This window comes from Oncorhynchus clarkii, chromosome 22, assembly GCF_045791955.1.
Source record: "Oncorhynchus clarkii lewisi isolate Uvic-CL-2024 chromosome 22, UVic_Ocla_1.0, whole genome shotgun sequence".
Classification (NCBI taxonomy): Eukaryota; Metazoa; Chordata; class Actinopteri; order Salmoniformes; family Salmonidae; genus Oncorhynchus; species Oncorhynchus clarkii.
In genome coordinates, this window is record NC_092168.1 from 30,626,916 (window position 1) to 30,646,912 (window position 19,997).

The window sequence follows — 19,997 nt, forward strand, 5'->3', positions numbered from 1 at the left end:
GAGGAACCAGGCTATGTGGGGTGGCCAGTCCTCTTCTGGCTGTGCCGGGTGGAGATTATAACAGAACATGGCCAAGATGTTCATAATGTTCATAAATGACCAGCATGGTCGAATAAATATAAGGCAGAACAGTTGAAACTGGAGCAGCAGCACGGCTAGGTGGACTGGGAACAGCAAGGAGTCATCATGTCAGGTAGTCCTGAGGCATGGTCCTAGGGCTCAGGTCCTCCGAGAGAGAGAAAGAGAGAATTAGAGAGAGCACACTTAAATTCACACAGGACACCGAATAGGACAGGAGAAGTACTCCAGATATAACAGACTGACCCTAGCCCCCCGACACATACTGCAGCATAAATACTGGAAGCTGAGACAGGAGGGGTCAGGAGACACTGTGGCCCCATCCGAGGACACCCCCGGACAGGGCCAAACAGGAAGGATATAACCCCACCCACTTTGCCAAAGCACAGCCCCCACACCACTAGAGGGATATCTTCAACCACCATCTTACCATCCTGAGACAAGGCTGAGTATAGCCCACAAAGATCTCCGCCACGGCACAACCCAAGGGGTTACATGGTCCAAGCACACCAAGACAGTCGTGAAGAGGGCATGACAAAACCTATTCCCCCTCAGGAGACTGAAAAGATTTGGCATGGGTCCTCAGATCCTCAAAAGGTTCTACAGCTGCACCATTGAGAGCATCCTGACTGGTTGCATCACTGCCTGGTATGGCAACTGCTCGTCCTCCCACCGCAAGGCACTACAGAGGGTAGTGCGTACAACCCAGTACATCACTGGGGCCAAGCTCCCTGCCATCCAGGACCTCTATACCAGGTGGTATCAGAGGGAGGCCCTAAAAATTGTCAAAGACTCCAGCCACCCTAGTCATAGACTGTTCTCTCTACTACCGCACAGCAAGCGGTACCGGAGCGCCAAGTCTAGGTCCAAGAGGCTTCTAAACAGCTTCTACCCCCAAGTCATAAGACTCCTGAACATCTAATCAAATGGCTACCCAGATTATTTGCATTGCCCCACCCGCCTTTAACAGCGCTGATACTCTCTGTTATCATCTATGCGTAGTCACTTTAATAACTCTACCTACATATACATATTATCTCAACTAACCGGTGCCCCCACACATTGACTCTGTACAGGTACCCCCTGTATATAGTTTCGCTATTGTTATTTTACTGCTGCTTTTTAATTACTTGTTACTTTTATTTCTTATCAGTATTTTTTAAACTTCATTGTTGGTTAGGGGCTCGTAAGTAAGCATTTCACCTGTTGTATTCGGCGCATGTGACTAATACAATTTGATTTGATCATTGGGTGAGTCATTGAATCTGGAAAACTTTTTTAGGACTATAATTTCCTCCTCATATTGTACAATATTTGTGTCTCCTCCACACTCCTAGACCTAGGCTATTGATGGATTCAAGACGAGGTCATGTTTAACAATCTCACATTCTCAGTTTGTCGGTATCAAAATAGCCTGACATTTAAATCATTGGTGCAGTATTAAAAAATATTAGGTTAAAGTCTCCAGTCATGTAAAATTACATAGAATTACATGAAATGCATTAATAAAAGGCCCAATTTTTCCGGGCCCTTGGCTACAAAACGAATTCTGCAAGCACATCTACTCTACTGCTCTAATCTCGACCACTATGCTAATGCAATGATATGATGATTTTCCAGTACCTCAGAGCTCCCCAGGTCACACCCCTCTAGCGTTCACTTTTTGTTCCGGCACCTCCAGACTTACAAATTAAGCACTGCCTTCACTGGAACTAAGGGGCCTGGCCCGAACCATGAAAAACAGCCCGAGACCATTGTTCCTCCACCAAATGTTACAGTTGGCACTGTGCATTCGGGCAGGTAGCGTTCTCCTGGCATCTGCCAAACTCAGATTCATCCGTCGAACTGCCAGATGGTGAAGCGTATTTCATCACTGCAGAGAAAACATTTCCACTGCTCCAGAGTCCAATGGTGGCGAACTTGGCACCACTCCAGCCGATGCTGACATTGCGCATTATGATCTTAGACTTGTGTGCGGCTGCTCGGCCATGGAAACCCATTTCATGAAGCTCCCTACGAACAATTGTGCTAATATTGCTTCCAGGGTCAGTTTGGAACTCGGTAGTGAGTATTGCAACCAAGGACAGACGATTTTTATGCTCTACGCGCTTCAGCACTCTGCGGTCCTGTTCTGTGAGCTTGTGTGGCCTACCACTTCACGGCTGAGTCATTGTTGCTCCTAGACGTTTCCACTTCACAATAACAGCACTTACAGTTGACCGGGGCAGCTCTATCAGGGCAGAAATTTTATGAACTGACTTGTTGGAAAGGTGGCATCCATGAAGGTGCCACGTTGAAAGTCACTGAGCTTTTCAGTAAGGTCATTCTATTGCCAATGCTTGTCTATGGAGATTGCATTTGTGTGTGCTCGATTTTATACACCTGTCAGCAATGGGTGTGGCTGAAATAGCCGAATCCACTAATTTAAAGGGGTCTCCACATACTTTTGTATATAGTGTCGCTCTTTTTTTGTAAGAGCGTAGTTTAAGAACACTTTAAAAGCCTCAACGGATAAGATGATCCAACTTTCAAAACTAGTCCCTTTTAGCTAACCACAGCAGTCAACTACTATCTAGGTACAGTAGTTATTTATCTGTCTAGCACATTCACTAATTAACAAATTAGCTATTCAGATATCAGTCTAAAAATCACTTATAATACATCTGATTTGACCATGACATGGCCAGGAATCAGATTTTGGCTTGAAATATCTAATTCCATGTTCAGGCTGCAAGAAAAAGAACAGGTTCGAAAAGGATATGCAAAGAAATGGGATTTGTGTCACTTCAAACTGCCAGTGGGAACAGGGCTTTAGATTCTGTAGTTCTGCAAGCAACTGAGCAGCTGCCCCCCTCAGACTCACAACTGCGCATTTAATACCAACATATCGGTAAAAACGATATCGCACATACTCCTGTAACTACGGTAAATGAGGGACAGTTGTACAGTGGTGTTACATATTCGCAACTTGAATCAATCGCGTTATTGTGTTTCAGAATGAGGTAAGAGATAGTGATGTGGCAGACGGTATGGATTGAGCGCAACATTTCGAAAAGCATAATTTATGTGTTGCATTGATTATAACCTTTAGCGATCTATAAGTGTATAGATGCAACTCGATTAACCGTATGGCTTGGTTTTGTTTCGAACGTTCAACCGGTGTTTCTATCAGGTTATTTTACTGAATGGTTTGACCTTCTGAACTGGCATAAACTAAGACGTTCTCCCATAAACTCTAAAGGAAGTTCTAGCGCTGTTACACAACACTGAAGTTAATGCGTGACTGTTTCCTTACGCAAAGAAAGTGCACGTTTAGCTGAAATAACTAATTGTTCAGACTAAATTAGGCTATGCAGGCCATAGTCTACTTTGTGCCTTTATCTGCGTGGAGCTATCAGTCAGTCCATCGGCTACCAGTGTAAATCAGAGGAAGATAAGAGGACAAAACTAACGTTCTATAACGTTTCACCCTCCTGAACATACCTCATGCTATGGATCACTGAGTTAAGTTAGTGTGACTTCACACACACACACCCCCGACAGATAGGTGATCATTTTGTATTTATTTAACCTTTAGTTAACCAGGCAAGTCAGTTAAAGAACACTTTCTTATTTACAATGATGGCTTATACCGGGCAAACTTGGATGACGCTGGGCCAATTGTGCGCTGCCCAATGGGACTCCCAATCACAGCCGGTTGTGATACAGTAGGAAGGTTAGAGCACCATTTGTCTCTAAGGTATGATCTATATCTCTCCATTGGGCTGTCCCTCTGTTGTTCCATGAGGTGAAATGTTTAGAACCATTACAGATAGAAACAGTTAATTTAGCTGACTAACATGATCACACGTGTTCTACAATATACATACTACATATCGGTGAACATTCTGTAAAATTGCTTCTTCCTGACCTTTACACCTGACCCCCAGGCTCTGCTTGCTGGCCCTGTTGCTGCTCCTGGACACAGGAAGTGATGTCACAGCATCAGAGGAGGACAGGAAGCCCAACTTCGTTCTGATGATGGTGGACGACCTTGGCATTGGGGACATCGGTTGTTACGGCAATGACACCATCAGGTAACAGAGGCAACCAGGCAATCTGCAGCCTTCCCAAAAACAACTACAGTTTTGAGTTTATAACACTTGCTTTCTCTCGCTCGCTCTCTCTCTCTCTCTCTCTCAGGACTCCTAATATCGACCGTTTAGCAGCAGAGGGAGTGAAGTTGACTCAGCATATAGCTGCCGCTCCACTCTGTACACCCAGTAGAGCTGCCTTCCACACAGGACGCTACGCACTGCGCTCAGGTAGCACACACAAGTGTACATGTAACACACACACACACACATGTACAAAGACAATATTGGAAGCATTAGAGGAGTTATTGGAATTAATGGTGTGTGTGTGTTTGTGTGTGTGTGTAGGTCTGGGCAGTACAGGGCGTGTGCAGGTGTTGTTGTTTCTGGGAGGTTCTGGGGGTCTACCACCCACTGAGACCACCTTCGCTAAGAGACTACAGGAGCAGGGATACACCACCGGACTAGTGGGTAAGAGAGAGAGACACACACACACACACACACACTAACCCACACACACACTAACACACTGATGTGTACCTGTAGGTAAATGGCACCTGGGTGTGAACTGTGAGCTTCGAGGGGACCACTGCCACCACCCCAACACACACGGCTTCAGCTACTTCTACGGCCTGCCTTTCACCCTGTTCAATGACTGTAGACCAGGGGAGGGGAAGGATGTACTAGCTGACCTGCAGAACACACTGTGGCAGCTAACACTACTGGGGGCCCTGGCCCTGCTCAGCCTGGTAGGGTCCAATGACTCCTTATTCCACATGACAGAGTATCATGTCTGTTCTACATACTCTATCTCTATCTGAGTGCCTCAAACAGTTCACTGGCCTTGATGATAATGATTCACATGGTTTTCTGAAAGTTTTGTGGGTGTGTCTAACTCCTCTTTCCCTGTCTGTAGGTGTGTGTCCGTGTGTGTGGTCTGCTTGAGGTGAGTGTGTCCGTCATCGTGGCGGTGACTTGTCTGAGCCTACTGGCGTTCAGTGTGTGGTTCGTGCCCTTTGAACTCCTGATGACCTGGAACTGCATCATCATGAGGAACCAGGAAGTGGTGGAGCAGCCGATGGACCTAGACACGTTATCACAAAGACTACTGGGAGAGGCCCAAGGCTTCATAGAGAGGTCAGAACAGTCAATCAATCAATCATTACATTTTTAGAGATTTTCCCCACATAGGTATAGCCAATCTAGTACGTTCAGGGTAAAGGCTAGGGGTCAGTATTGGGTGAGAGTTCAAAGCTTGTTTGTGTGTTGGATAGGAATGCTGACAGACCGTTCCTCCTGTTCTTGTCTCTGGCCCACGTACACACTCCTCTGTTCTCCTCTCCTGGCTTTGCTGGGAAGAGTCGCCATGGTCTCTATGGAGACAACGTAGAGGAGGTGGACTATATGATAGGTGAGCGGTTTGTGTGTGAAAGCTCTGACCAATAACACATTGATATATTAGAATGTTTATTATGTTTACGATGTGTATTAATGATCTTACTATGATTTATATGCTCTCAGGTTGTATGACTGAGACAGTGGACAGGTTGGGTCTGGCCAACAACACTCTGTTGGATTAGAATGAGTTATGTTTCTGATATGTATTAATGATTGATCTTCTGTCAGGTCGTATGACTGAGACAGTGGACAGGTTGGGTCTGGCCAACAACACTATGATGTATTTCACCTCTGACCACGGTGGCCATATTGAAGACGCAGATGAACGAGGACAGAAAGGAGGCTGGAATGGAATCTACAAAGGTAACAACCAATCAAATAGAGCCATTTGAGCAATCAGAAAAAAATGAAACAGATGTGAAAAACATTGATTGTCTCCTCCTCTCATACAGGTGGGAAGGCGATGGGTGGATGGGAGGGTGGTATCAGGGTGCCAGGTATATTCCGGTGGCCTGGCAGGCTGCCAGCAGGCAGAGTGTTTGACACACCCACCAGTCTCATGGACCTCTACCCCACACTCACACACCTGGCCGGCGCAACACACAGCGACAGGTGTGTGTACTTTTTGTGTGTGTGTACTTGTTGTGTGTGTCTGCCTATCCTCATGTCTGTATATTCCAGGTTGTTAGATGGCTATGATCTGATGCCTGTGCTAGAAGGAAGGACCGAGCGGTCGCAGCATGAGTTCATGTTCCACTATTGTGGTGCTTACCTCAACGCAGTTCGCTGGCACCCACCTGGGAGTGAGTACACACACACACACACACACACACACACTACTATACACTACAACACACACCATCATCTGTCTCATTACATGTGTGTCTCCCCAGGTGAGTCAGTCTATAAGGTCCACTTCTTTACCCCTAACTTCTCCCCACCGGGTGCTGGCGGTTGCTATGACACCAAGATTTGTTTCTGTCATGGAAGTTATGTGACACACCACAGCCCCCCCATCGTCTTTGACCTTCACACTGACCCCTCGGAGTCCCGCCCCCTGACCCCAGACACTGAGCCACGCTACCAGGAAGTGCTACAGCAAACTGCCAGGGCCGTGGAGCAGCACCGGGCCACCCTCACACACTCACACCCCTCACACACACAACCAGACACACACTCTCCTCAGTCCGAGCCTGTTCTCAACCAGCTGTCGTGGGAAAAGATTCTGTGGCGTCCATGGCTGCAGCCATGCTGTGGAACATTCCCCTTCTGTGGCTGTACGGAGAACACTACGTCTACTCTGGCCTAACACACACACCTCTGGCAGAGAAATGTGAAGAGAAAGATGAAGAACGTAAAACTATGAAGAACTTTTAATGGATCAACTGCTTTTTAAAAATGTTATAATATTTTTCACACTAAGTTTTCAATGATGTCTAGACAATTGTACATAGCTATATGAAAGATGGTAATAATTTGCTCAAAGATAATTTATGTTTTGATATCTGGACCAATCTTGTAATTTGCAATATTGATTTTGATAGATTTGTATTTTTATAACCTAAACTGTCTGAACAATCTGTTTTTTTGTAACTGTACGGTATGCTCCTGTCAGTTACTGCTCTTCACCACATGGTGGAGCCAGCTCCCTGGAATAAACATTCCTTTCTGCTGCAGTACATGTATGCTCTCCTTTTTTGATCTAGTTCAGCTGCGTCTATGTTTACCTGGAACTGTGCAGGATTAGGTCCCAGTAGTCTGGAGTGTCTAACAATCCACTGAATCACAGTAACTTTACTATTACAGGTCACGGTTACTGAGTTGGCCAAGGTTATGGCCCGTGAGAGCTTTGGGAGCTATGCTCTGTAGGTGGATCTTAGTACCACCAGGTGGCACTGCAGCCACGTGTATCAGAGACAAACAGCACCATGGACGTCAGTACAATGTGCATGCTGTACAGTAATCAGTAGGATAATGTTTCAGTAGGATAATGTTTCATCTGTGGTAATGTGTGGACCCACTGACTTCCAACTGGTCATTGGTGTGTGTATTTTATGAAAGTGATGGAGGCAGTGCATCTGATATTGTTGTGGTGACTGACACGTTTTATCCTACTCTACTGTGAGGACAGGAGACCAATTCAATTTTTCTTCTAATACGATTAAAATCTCATCTCACTTCTGTTAATCCTTCAAGATGTTCTCTGTTCTGTATTAAATTATAATTTTGGGATTCTTTGAGTGTTCTAAATCACACTGACATGAATGGCTCTCTACCTCAATCACAGCCACGACTGTTCTTATCTAAATAAACAGACCACAGTCATTGTGAAGTTATACTAGAAGACATGGTTAGAGTGAAGTGTGTAGGCCTCCTGAGTCTAGGGCTCTTGTAGGGTATTTTTAGGGTCTCTGTGTCTCTGGCCAGCCAGGCTTTCTCCTGCCTATTGTTGCTCCCTGGTCAGTCATCTTCACTCATTGTGTTCATGAATCAGCCCTGTGGTCATTGGGCCAAGCCTGGCAGAACTGATCACTGGCCAGCGGCGTGACTCAGTGCTTCATGTCCATATTTTTCTAGCCTAGTCTGACCTGGACTGGAAGAAACCCCTCGGTCAGCACCGGCCTACCTCGACTGTAAACACTGGTTCTATCTGCTGTCTTTTAGGTCACTGGCCCTTTAACGGCTTGAAACCATAAAGCATCTTTACTGGTGTGTTTCCCAACTCTGCTCTATAGAACGAGAAAGGCTGTGGCAGGAGAGCCACAGGAATGAAATCACTTCCATACATCCAGAGCATGAGGCATAGGGTTCGTTCCAGTGAGAAACAAATGTTTGGCAGCAGAGTTCAGTAGTACTGTGGCTTCTAAAGGTCTCTGTAACTCTGGCTTGAGTCAGAGACCAGAGTTTTGTAAAGTAATCAATATAGAATGGGAGGAGTGACTGAACAATAGCAGACTAACTGAAGGCTATCACATTAACATTTGATTGGCTTTAAGACATGGATTTGACCAAACCAGATACAGGATCAAGGGAAACACAGGCTTTTAATTGCAGACAGTTAAACCGGTTTGTCTCTTTCAAAACAACTCCATCATGCCAAATGCCATGTGTTCTAAAGAGGGAGGAATGGAGTCCACTTAGGCCTGATAGACCCGCAGCAATGGCTTCCATGCCGCCTGCAAACCTAAACACACACACACACACACACACACACACACACACACACACACACACACACACACACACACACACACACACACACACACACTCTAACTATATGGAATAACTTGTCTTCCTTGCTTTTGGGCAGTGTTCCAGTGTTTGGGATAATGGAGCAAGTTTAAGCTAAAGTGTTTCATGGTTGTAATTTCACACAGGGCTGCTTCCATATGGATCTCTGGCCCTGAACTGATATACTGACAACTCACCCAAACTCCACTCAACCCTCTCTCCCCTGGACTCCTCTGTTTTTCCCACCCCCACCACCCATCTTCCAACATCCCTTAATCTCCCCTCCCTCCCCCATCCTCCACCTGCCTCCCCAGTCTGCCCTGGCATCAGGAGTGAGAGTGTTCAGTCAAAAATCTGCTGTGGACTCAGAAATGTTCTGCCAAATGGTCAATAACCCTACAGTCAGCCAAATCCACACAGATAGCTTTTAGTCAGTGCCTGGGTGGAGTCATTCAGTCATGTAGTGTCTTACTGGACTCTGGCACTTCAGAGGGGCTCAGTATAAATGACTACACTTAGTCCATTGTCCTCTGGCTACGGCTTCCTATTCCCTATACAGTGCAGTGCAGGACTTTTGTCCAGAGCCCTACTGTATGATTTGTCCTATGCTTCTCCATATACTGCATCCTGCTCCCAGTCCCCTTTTAACCAGAGGAATGATGACATGTCTATACTCTGAGAATCGACCGTAAGGCCTGACCTCAGTGGAAATGCTGACACCATGTCCTCCTGAAGAGAGGTAAGAAAGGGGGAGGGGGGATAAGAAAGAAAGACTGTCTCTGTACCCAGCGTGTAGCCAACCCCCTAGCTTAGTTTGGTGGAACTATTCCAATAGAATACAGTCCATTCCATAAAAATGTGTACGTTTTATTGTCACACACCAGATAGGTGCAGTACATTGCGCTAAATGCTTCTGAATATGTTGCCTTGTAGTTTGTCAGTACTGTCTAATAAATTGGACATCTTCGGTCAATTTATAGTTGTAAGGATGGTGGAGTTAGCACAGCTCTCTGTGTTGGTCCAGGCTAAATGATTCCTGTGTGATAATGCTCCAGGGTTAGACCACTGAAACACTCAGCTGGAGAGCTTTCATTCTGTACCCCTAGTTCACCCTAGTGTGTGCATGTTTCTCTTCTTTAGTTTCTGTTCTAACTCACGACAATCCCTGTGGCTTCGCTGGGTTTCTACTACTTTCAGAGACATCCCTTTCTCCCCTCTCCACCTCTCTCTCCCCTCCAATCAATACCTTCCTCCCTCTGATTCTCTCTCGTTATCTAACATCTTCCTCTTTTCCCCTCTAAATCCCTCTCAGTCCCTCTCTGTATGTATTTGTGTGTATGTTGGTTTTAGGGATTTGACTTTGTATGCAGTTGTGAGAATACGTGTGGTTAAATATTGTGATGTGATATGATGTGTAGTGATGTGATGATGTGTTGCTGTATTGGGAGATAGGCGGCCCATCTGTTCAGCATTATCATGCTCTTTACAGGGGACCCAGCCTGTGACTGGCAACATGGCTTTAAGTGAGCGCTTGCTCCAGTGTGTGTGTGTGTGTGTGTGTATGTGTGTGTGTGTGTGTGTGTGTGTGTGTGACCCGTCAAAGCAGTACCCCATCTGCTGCACGTCCCATATTCCAGGCACACAAACACACACATGCACGTTGATTAATTACCATGCTCTCACCCACATAGCTTACGGGGCTTATTACAAACACAGGAAGTATTGACAGAGGTGGGGCCTGATGAAGGACAGATAACTGCACTGGTCTGGTTTTAACGCACGCACGCACCAACACACACACACACACACACACACACACACACACACACACACACACACACACACACACACACACACACACACACACACACAGTCTACTGCAGTAACGCAGCTATAATGCAGCTATACAGTTTCTGCATTCCTAAACACGCTGGGTCAATAATTGTGTTCAATTGGCCAGTGCTCTACAGGGGAAAGAGGTGCACTATGGGTGTGAGAATACAACACCGTCAGCCACAGGAAATACAAAAAGTTAATTACCGTCTCAAGCAGCCTCAGCCATATCTCTAGTTCTTTCTTTTCTTAGTTTATAGCTTTAGCACATTGTACAACCACTATGGTCAAAGCACATTTCATTCCACTGAATGCTAAGGGCTGGTTTTACACAAGACTGATGTTTCAGAAGGTAAATGACAGAATTACAGTTCTGTTTTTACCCACCCACCCCCACCCCCCTCCTTATTGGTCCCCACATATGCTATTGCTAATCAGCCAGTGATTTCCCTATGCAGCCATCCCCTCCTCCTCTTCTCTCCATAACCCCCAGACATCAAAGCCCTGTCAGCGACCATGATGTCATCAGGAACTGTGTCCAATAGGAAACATCCTGGAAATAGTAAATGGAAACAGTTTCCTGTAGGGGTTCCCTGTGGGCCACTTCTACCTACTACCCCAGGCCTGTCGCTGTCTGTTTGTGTTTGTGAATGTATGTGTATGTGTGTGTTCATCCCTGTTTCTATCATGACAGAGAGGAAGAAACATAAAGACAGCAAAAGATGGAAAGGTTGAGAGAGAGGTTCTGGGTCGTGGGTTGTGTTTCTGGGAATCAGTGCGATAAGATCATAACAACATCTGCAGGGGGGACACTAGATGGGGAGAGGGGAAGAGAGGGTGGTCACTTATCAGTAACAGTAACCCTGGGACTGCTGTCCCTACCATTCATCTCTCTGACAGACATACTGTAGTCCACTCTGACATACTGAACCTGTCCTGTCTCCTGCAGGTCAGACCTGCCTTTATCTGATGTAGAGCTATATTGCAACAGCTGGTTAGTCTTTTTAAAACAATGTCGGCCTCATCTGAGAGCAGTCGTTTGAGACACGCAGAAGGACAGCTTTCCTGATCCTACAGAGATGATGACAATCTGCTGATTCTCCTCTGTCTCTCAGCCTTTCCCCCGGCCGCAGGGAGTGACACCACTTAGTATGAGGTAACATTGTTATGAGAAGTCTTCTTCTAACTGTAAATCACCAAGCACATGCCATATCCATGTGAAGATGAACCAACTGAACAGAGAGGGTTGGTAGGACTGCTCTGTCTACTAGTTGAAGCCTTTACCAGCAGTCTGAGAGGCTGTCACACAACATAATATTCTCACCAAAAATTCTGATTGATTTTAGGTGGGTGGATGAGACTGGAGGAGGTTGAAAATGGGAGAGAGAGGTGTGATGGAGTGACAGTGAGGACAGGAGAGGGTCTGAGATGAGGAGAGGAAGTAGGATGATGAGAGGAAAGAGGAGAGGATGAGGAGGCAGGCGTGTCAGAAAGACAGACCGGCTGATGACATCTACCCGAGACGAGCCTGGGCCAAAAAGAGCAGAGAGGTGGAGGGAGAGAGTGGGATGGAGAGAAAGCAGGAGAGAGGGAAAAAGAGAAAGGGTTTGGTGGCAAGGTCTTTCTGTTATGAAACTCAGAGGCAGATGGTCCTCCTCCCTCCTCTTCTTTTCCTGTCCTCACCTCTTCCTCTCTCTTCCATTGGGCCTTTCTCTTTTTTGGCCTTCCTTTCTGTCTTTCTTTGTATCTGTCTGTACAACTCTCCATGTTTCTCTATGAGTGTTGGGTTGGCACACCTGTTTGGGAGTGGAAATGGGAGAACTAGAATTACTGTAACTTTGGACTTAAATGTCTCCTCTCCTCTCCTGACTTGACTGTCTCCTCTCCTCTCATTCCTGTACTGTCTAATCTCCTGGACTGTACACTCTCCTCTCTTGACTGTACTGCCTCCACTCCTGACTGTACTGTCTCCTCTCCTGACTGTACTGTCTCCTCTCCTGACTGTACTGTCTCCTCTCCTGACTGTACTGCCTCCTCTCCTGACTGTACTGTCTCCTCTCCTGACTGTACTGTCTCCTCTCCTGACTGTACTGTCTCCTCTCCTGACTGTACTGCCTCCTCTCCTGACTGCACTCTCTCCTCTCCTGACTGTACTGCCTCCTCTCCTGACTGTACTGCCTCCTATCCTGACTGTACTGTCTCCTCTCCTGACTGCACTCTCTCCTCTCCTGACTGTACTGTCTCCTCTCCTGACTGTACTGTCTCCTCTCCTGACTGTACTGTCTCCTCTCCTGACTGTACTGTCTCCTCTCCTGACTGTACTGTCTCCTCTCCTGACTGCACTCTCTCCTCTCCTGACTGTACTGTCTCCTCTCCTGACTGTACTGTCTAATCTCCTGACTGTACTGTCTCCTCTCTTGACTGTACTGCCTCCACTCCTGACTGTACTGTCTCCTCTCCTGACTGTACTGTCTCCTCTCCTGACTGTTCTGTCTCCTCTCCTGACTGTACTGCCTCCTCTCCTGACTGTACTGCCTCCTCTCCTGACTGCACTCTCTCCTCTCCTGACTGTACTGTCTCCTCTCCTGACTGTACTGACTCCTCTCCTGACTGTACTGTCTCCTCTCCTGACTGTACTGTCTCCTCTCCTGACTGCACTCTCGCCTCTCCTGACTGTACTGTCTCCTCTCGTCTCCTGACTGTGCTGTCTCCTCTCCTGACTGCACTCTCTCCTAACCTGACTGTGCTGTCTCCTCTCCTGACTGCACTCTCTCCTCTCCTGACTGTACTGTCTCCTCTCGTCTCCTGACTGTAATGTCTCCTCTCATCTCCTGACTGTACTGGCTCCTCTCATCTCCTGACTGTAATGTCTCCTCTCGTTTCCTGACTGTACTGTCTTCTCTCCTCTCCTGACTGTACTGTCTCGTCTCGTCTCCTGACTGTGCTGTCTCCTCTCTTGACTGCACTCTCTCCTGTCCTGACTGTACTGTCTCCTCTCGTTTCCTGACTGTGCGGTCTCATCTCCTGACTGTACTTTCTCCTTTCTTGACTGTACTTTCTCCTCTCCTGACTGTACCGGCTCCTCTCCTAGCTGTACTCTCTCCTCTACTGACCTTACTGTCTCCTCTCCTGACTTTATTGTATCCTCTCATCTCCTGACTGTACTCTCTCCTCTCCTGACCATCTCCTTTCCTCTCATGACTGTACTGACTCCACTCCTGACAGTACTGACTCCTCTCCTGACTGTACTCTCTCCTCTCCTGACTGTACTGACTCCTCTCCTCTCCTGACTGTACTGTCTCCTCTCCTGACTGCACTGCCTCCTCTCCTGACTTTACTGCCTCCTCTCCTGACTGTACTGTACTGTCTCCTCTCCTGACTGTACTTTCTCCTGTTCTCTCCTGACTGTACTGGGTACTCTCCACTCCTTACTCTACTGTCTCCTCTCCTCTCCTGACTATACTGTCTCCTCTCCTGACTGTACTGTCTAATCTCCTGACTGTACTCTCTCCTCTCTTGACTGTACTGCCTCCACTCCTGACTGTACTGTCTCCTCTCCTGACTGTACTGTCTCCTCTCCTGACTGTACTGCCTCCTCTCCTGACTGTACTGCCTCCTCTCCTGACTGTACTGTCTCCTCTTCTGACTGCACTCTCTCCTCTCCTGACTGTACTGTCTCCTCCCTGACTGTACTGGCTCCTCTCCTGACTGTACGTACTCCTCTCCTGACTGTCCTCTCTCCTCTCATGACTGTACTGACTCCTCTCCTCTCCTGACTGTACTGACTCCTCTCCTCTCCTGACTGTACTGTCTCCTCTCCTGACTGCACTGCCTCCTCTCCTGACTTTACTGCCCCCTCTCCTGACTATACTGTACTGTCTCCTCTCCTGACTGTACTTTCTCCTCTTCTCTCCTGACTGTACTCTCTCCTCTCCTGACTGTACGGTCTCATCTTCTCTCCTGACTGTACTGTCTCCTCTCCTCTCCTGACTGTACTGTCTCCTCTGTTCTCCTGACTGTACTGTCTCCTCTCCTCTCCTGACTGTACTGACTCCTCTCCTCTCCTGACTGTACTGACTCCTCTCCTCTCCTGACTCTACTGTCTCATCTCATCTCCTCTCCTGACTGTACTTTCGCCTCTCGTCTCCTGACTGTACTTTCTCCTCTCCTCTCCTGACTGTACTGACTCCTCTCCTCTCTTGACTCTACTGTCTCATCTCTTCTCCTGACCGAACTCTCTCATCTCCTCTCCTGACTATACTGTCTCCTCTCCTGACTGTACTGTCTCACCTTCTCTCCTGACTGTACTCTCCTCTCCTCTCCTGACTGTACTGCCTCCTCTCCTCTCCTGACTGTACTGTCTCATCTTCTCTCCTGACTGTACTGTCTCCTCTCCTGTCTGTACTGTCTCCTCTCCTGACTGCACTGTCTCCTCTCCCCCTTCTCCTGACTCTACTCTCCTCTCCTGCCTGACTTTAGTGTCTCCTGTCCTGACTTTATTTGCCTCCTTTACTGACTGTACTGTACTGACTCCTCTCCTCTCCTGACTGTACTGTATCCTCTCCTGACTTTAGTGTATCCTATCCTGACTGTACTGTCTCCTCCCCTGACTGTACTGACTCCTCTCCTCTCCTGGCTGTGCTGTATCCTCTCCTGACTTTAGTGTATCCTATCCTGACTGTACTGTCTCCTCTCCTGACTTTACTGCCTCCTCTCCTGACTGTACTGTGCGGTGTCCTCTCCTGACTGTACTGTACTGTCTCCTCTCCTGACTGTACTTCCTCCTCTCCTGACTGTACTGGCCCCTCTCATCTCCTGACTGTACTGTCTCCTCTCCTCTCCTAAATGTACTGTATCCTCTCCTGACTTTAGTGTATCTTATCCTGACTGTACTGTCTCCTCTCCTGACTGTATTGTCTCTTCTCCTCTCCTGACTCTACTGTCTCATCTCCTCTCCTAACTGTACTTTCACCTCTCCTCTCCTCTCCTGACTGTACTGTCTCCTCTCCTGACTGTACTGTCTCCTCTACTCTCCTATCCTGAATGTACTCTTCTCCTCTCCTGACTATACTGACTCCTCTCCTCTCCTGACTGTACTGTCTCCTCTCCTCTCCTGACTGTACTCTCTCCTCTCCTCGCCTGACTGTACTGTCTCCTCTCCTCTCCTGACTGTACTGTCTTCTCTCCTCTCCTGACTCTACTGTCTCATCTCCTGACTGTACTGTCTCCTCTCCTCTCCTGACTGTACTGTCTCCTCTCCTCTCTTGACTGTACTCTCTCCTCTCCTGACTGCTGTCTCATCTTCTCTCCTGACTGTACTTTCTCCTCTCGTCTCTTGACTGTACTGTCTCCTCTCCTCTCCTCTCCTGACTGTACTGTCTCCTCTCCTCTCCTGACTGTACTGCCTCCTCTCCTGACTGTACTCTCTCCTCTCCTGACTGTACTGCCTCCTCTCCTCTCCTGACTGTACTGTCTCCTCTCCTGACTGTACTGTCTCCTCTCCTGACTGTACTGTCTCCTCTCCTGACTGTACTTTCTCCTCTCCTGACTGTACTGTCTCCTCTCCTGACTGTACTCTCTCCTCTCCTGACTGTACTGTCTCCTCTCCTCTCCTGACTGTACTGTCTCCTCTCCTGACTGTACTCTCTCCTCTCCTGACTGTACTGTCTCCTCTCCTCTCCTGACTGTCTCCTCTCCTCTCCTGACTGTACTGTCTCCTCCCCTCTCCTGACTGTACTGGCACCTCTCCTGACTTTACTTTCTCCTCTCCTGACTGTACTGTCTTCTCTCCTGACTGTACTATGAGAGTGGAGAGATGACTAGAGATGACTATGGGTTACTGTCTCTGAGAGTGGAGAGATGACTATGGGTTGACTATGGGTTACTGTCTCTGAGAGTGGAGAGATGACTATGGGTTACTGTCTCTGAGAGTGGAGAGATGACTATGGGTTACTGTCTCTGAGAGTGGAGAGATGACTATGGGTTACTGTCTATGAGAGTGGAGAGATGACTGTACTGTCTCTGAGAGTGGAGAGATGACTATGGGTTACTGTCTCTGAGAGTGGAGAGATGACTATGGGTTACTGTCTCTGAGAGTGGAGAGATGACTATGGGTTACTGTCTCTGAGAGTGGAGAGATGACTATGGGTTACTGTCTCTGAGAGTGGAGAGATGACTATGGGTTACTTTCTCTGAGAGTGGAGAGATGACTATGGGTTACTGTCTCTGAGAGTGGAGAGATGACTATGGGTTACTGTATGCTGTTCACAGGAAAATCATAATGCATGTTATGGGGATGATATGGTCTATGTTTTTTTGCAGTAGATGAAATATGTTGGTTACTCACCCCATTTTTAAGAGATCTATATTGTCTTAAATGTCATACATGATTATCAAATGCACATTTAGATCAATAGATGTTTTAAGTTGTCCAGTGGTAATGTCAGAGACGTGCAGTATTCCATCTGTAATCCAGTATTATACTGTAAAAGCTGCAGGCTGTATCTAGTAACCTCGGCCCTCTGTCCAGGGGGGAAGTTTCTCCAGTTGTCTCCAGATGTTTCTATGGAGCAGAGGGGACAACAGTGATACAGTAATAACTAGCAGAGCCATGACACACGCACGCACGCACGCACACGCACACGCACACACACACACACACACACACACACACACACACACACACACGGTAATAATACAGTAATAACTCCCAGAGCCTTGACTGAATCGGTTCTATCTGCCTGTCCAACTGTAACACCCCACCCCTGCCTGACCCACATACTAAACTATCCCTGTGTGTGGTTGTGTGGGTGGGTAGGGACTGACCCAGATCTCGCTTTAGCCACTAGCTGAGTCACAAATGGACCTCATCCATCTACGTCCTCATCCTACAGCCCAGTCACATACCTATCCCTCTTCCACTAGACTGAAAAGGAATCCCCTAACTCACCATCTCCCCTTAAACTAACCCATCTCCTTTTAACTAATACATCTCCTAAACTAATCAATTTCCTCTTAAACTAACCCATATCCTACTAACTATCCCATGTCTTTCAAAATGAACCCATATTCTCCTAACTAACCCGTCTCCTCCTAAACTAACCCATCTCCTCCCAAACCAACCCATCTATTCCTAAACTAACCCATCTCCTCCTAACTAACCTATCTCCTCCTAACTAACCCACCTCCTCCTAAACTAACCAATTTCCTCCTAAACTAACCCATCTCTTCCTAAACTAACCCATCTCCTCCTAACTAACCCATATCCTCCTAAACTAACCCTTTTCCTCCTCACTAACCCATCTCTTCCTAAACTAAGTGTTAGAAGTTTAGGTGGTGGAGATGGTGTTGTCTGGCCCATTCAGTAAGAACCCAGTGTGCTGCTCTCCCCATACCAGAACAATGTGCACGCACACAGACATACGCTCACATGGACGTCCCCACCACACTCCACACAGTCCAGCACTGGGAGATATTGGGGTCAGGGAGGGTACGGAATCATCCACCTCAATCAGACACAATTGGACCAGGTCTCACTGGGCACTGCACTTCATGACTCAGCGTTTCCCCTGAGCCCCCCCGCTCCCGCTCCCGCTCCCGCTCCCCCACCTCCAACCCTCTCACTCCTCTGTTTTGGTATCAGTGCTATATGGGATTCAATAGACTTTGGTATGTTTGAATCGTCATGTCATGAGTCATGTCTAGTGGACCGACTGTCTGAAACCACTTGCTGACTGAAATGATCAAAACAAATGAAAAACTTTCATCCACCTGAATTGATTTTCTTACATCTGCATTAGTCATGTCTACAGACCCTTCCCATCAGATATGTAGATAAGTGAGACATATTGTCCATAGGTGAAATAACATTGCTCTATTATTATAATGCAGCTGCAATGTCCTGTGAGAGGAATACAGATAGCGATTTTTGATAAAGATTTTAGATGTCTCTATAATAAATGTAATAAATAAAATGTCTCTATAATACTAGTGTAATGGAATTAATACCTGTCCAATAAGAGAGTAATTTAATTAATAAATGTCTAATAAGAGAGTAATTTAATTAATACATGTCTAATAAGAGAGTAATTTAATTAATACATGTCTAATAAGAGAGTAATGGAGTTGATAAATGTCTAATAAGAGAGTAATGGAGTTGATACATGTCTAATAAGAGAGTAATGGAGTTGACACCTGTCTAATAAGAGAGTAATTAAGTTGATACCTGTCTAATAAGAGAGTAATTTATTTTAATACATGTCTAATAAGAGAGTAATTCTAGTTGATAAATGTCTAATAAGAGAGTAATGGAGTTGATACATGTCTAATAAGAGAGTAATGGAGTTGATACCTGTCTAATAAGAGAGTCATTTAATTAATACATGTCTAATAAGAGAGTAATGGAGTTGATACATGTCTAATAAGAGAGTAATGGAGTTGATAAATGTCTAATAAGAGAGTAATGGAGTTGATACATGTCTAATAAGAGAGTAATGGAGTTGATACATGTCTAATAAGAGAGTAATTGAGTTGATACCTGTCTAATAAGAGAGTAATTTAATTAATACATGTCTAATAAGAGAGTAATGGAGTTGATAAATGTCTAATAAGAGAGTAATGGAGTTGATAAATGTCTAATAAGAGCGTAATGGAGTTGATACATGTCTAATAAGAGAGTAATGGAGTTTATAAATGTCTAATAAGCGAGCAATGAAGTTGATACCCGTCTAATAAGAGAGTAATGGAGGTAGCAACTGTTTTGAAAAATGGACTCCCCGGGAAGTGTTAGTGTGATGATGTTATAAGCACGACTTATCTGTCATTTCCTGGGTTTTCTGCTGAGAGTCATGGGATACAAAGCCTGATGTTCCTAAAACAAACCCAGTTTCTGTCCCCCCCAGGACACACACACAAACACACACACACAAACACACATCCACACAACCACGTTTTGATGAGCAGACTGAATTCCTTTTCTCTTTTATTTATCAAATAAAGCAGTTGAAAATAAAGCATAACTTAAAAAGGCTATTGAGAGATTAGATATACAGTACATCTCTCTCTTTATGACAAGAGGCACAACATAACCACATTACATCGCAGTCTTTACAGACAAATAATTTAAATGAAATGAAAACATGAATGATATCAGCTTTCACATGGATATTACACATACTTAATGTAACACTGGAGCCACACAAAAATCTATGCTACTCTATATGAAACATATGTAATTACTACAAATACCATCTTCAAAGACTTGGTAACTGTTGTGTTTATTTGACATGATCTGGGACGTATGTATAGCCTATGACTGGAAGAGTGGTCGAGGTTGCAGGGTTGGAGAGCTGCAGATACAGAGAGCTGCAGACACAGAGAGCTGCA

At 46.1% G+C, this 19,997-nt stretch overlaps 1 protein-coding gene across 1 annotated transcript; it reads left to right on the forward strand.

The window, feature by feature from the left end:
- The first annotated feature begins 3,019 nt into the window (after positions 1-3,019).
- LOC139380200 (arylsulfatase H) lies at positions 3,020-7,746 on the forward strand. Its single transcript, XM_071122668.1, has 11 exons — positions 3,020-3,080; positions 4,008-4,154; positions 4,261-4,382; positions 4,500-4,622; positions 4,698-4,900; positions 5,068-5,288; positions 5,426-5,562; positions 5,778-5,912; positions 6,002-6,161; positions 6,231-6,352; positions 6,443-7,746. Exons 1-11 carry the CDS (start codon positions 3,076-3,078, stop codon positions 6,856-6,858), a joined length of 1,791 nt encoding a protein of 596 aa, XP_070978769.1. The 5' UTR covers positions 3,020-3,075; the 3' UTR covers positions 6,859-7,746.
- The last annotated feature ends 12,251 nt before the right edge of the window (positions 7,747-19,997 follow it).

What these genes read in the sequence shown, in the direction of transcription:
- LOC139380200 (XM_071122668.1), top strand. An exon ending in CCCTGGCCCTGCTCAGCCTG is followed by an intron (nt 4,901 to 5,067) that starts GTAGGGTCCAAT and finishes CCCTGTCTGTAG; the next exon opens with GTGTGTGTCCGTGTGTGTGG. An exon ending in CTGGAATGGAATCTACAAAG is followed by an intron (nt 5,913 to 6,001) that starts GTAACAACCAAT and finishes CCTCTCATACAG; the next exon opens with GTGGGAAGGCGATGGGTGGA.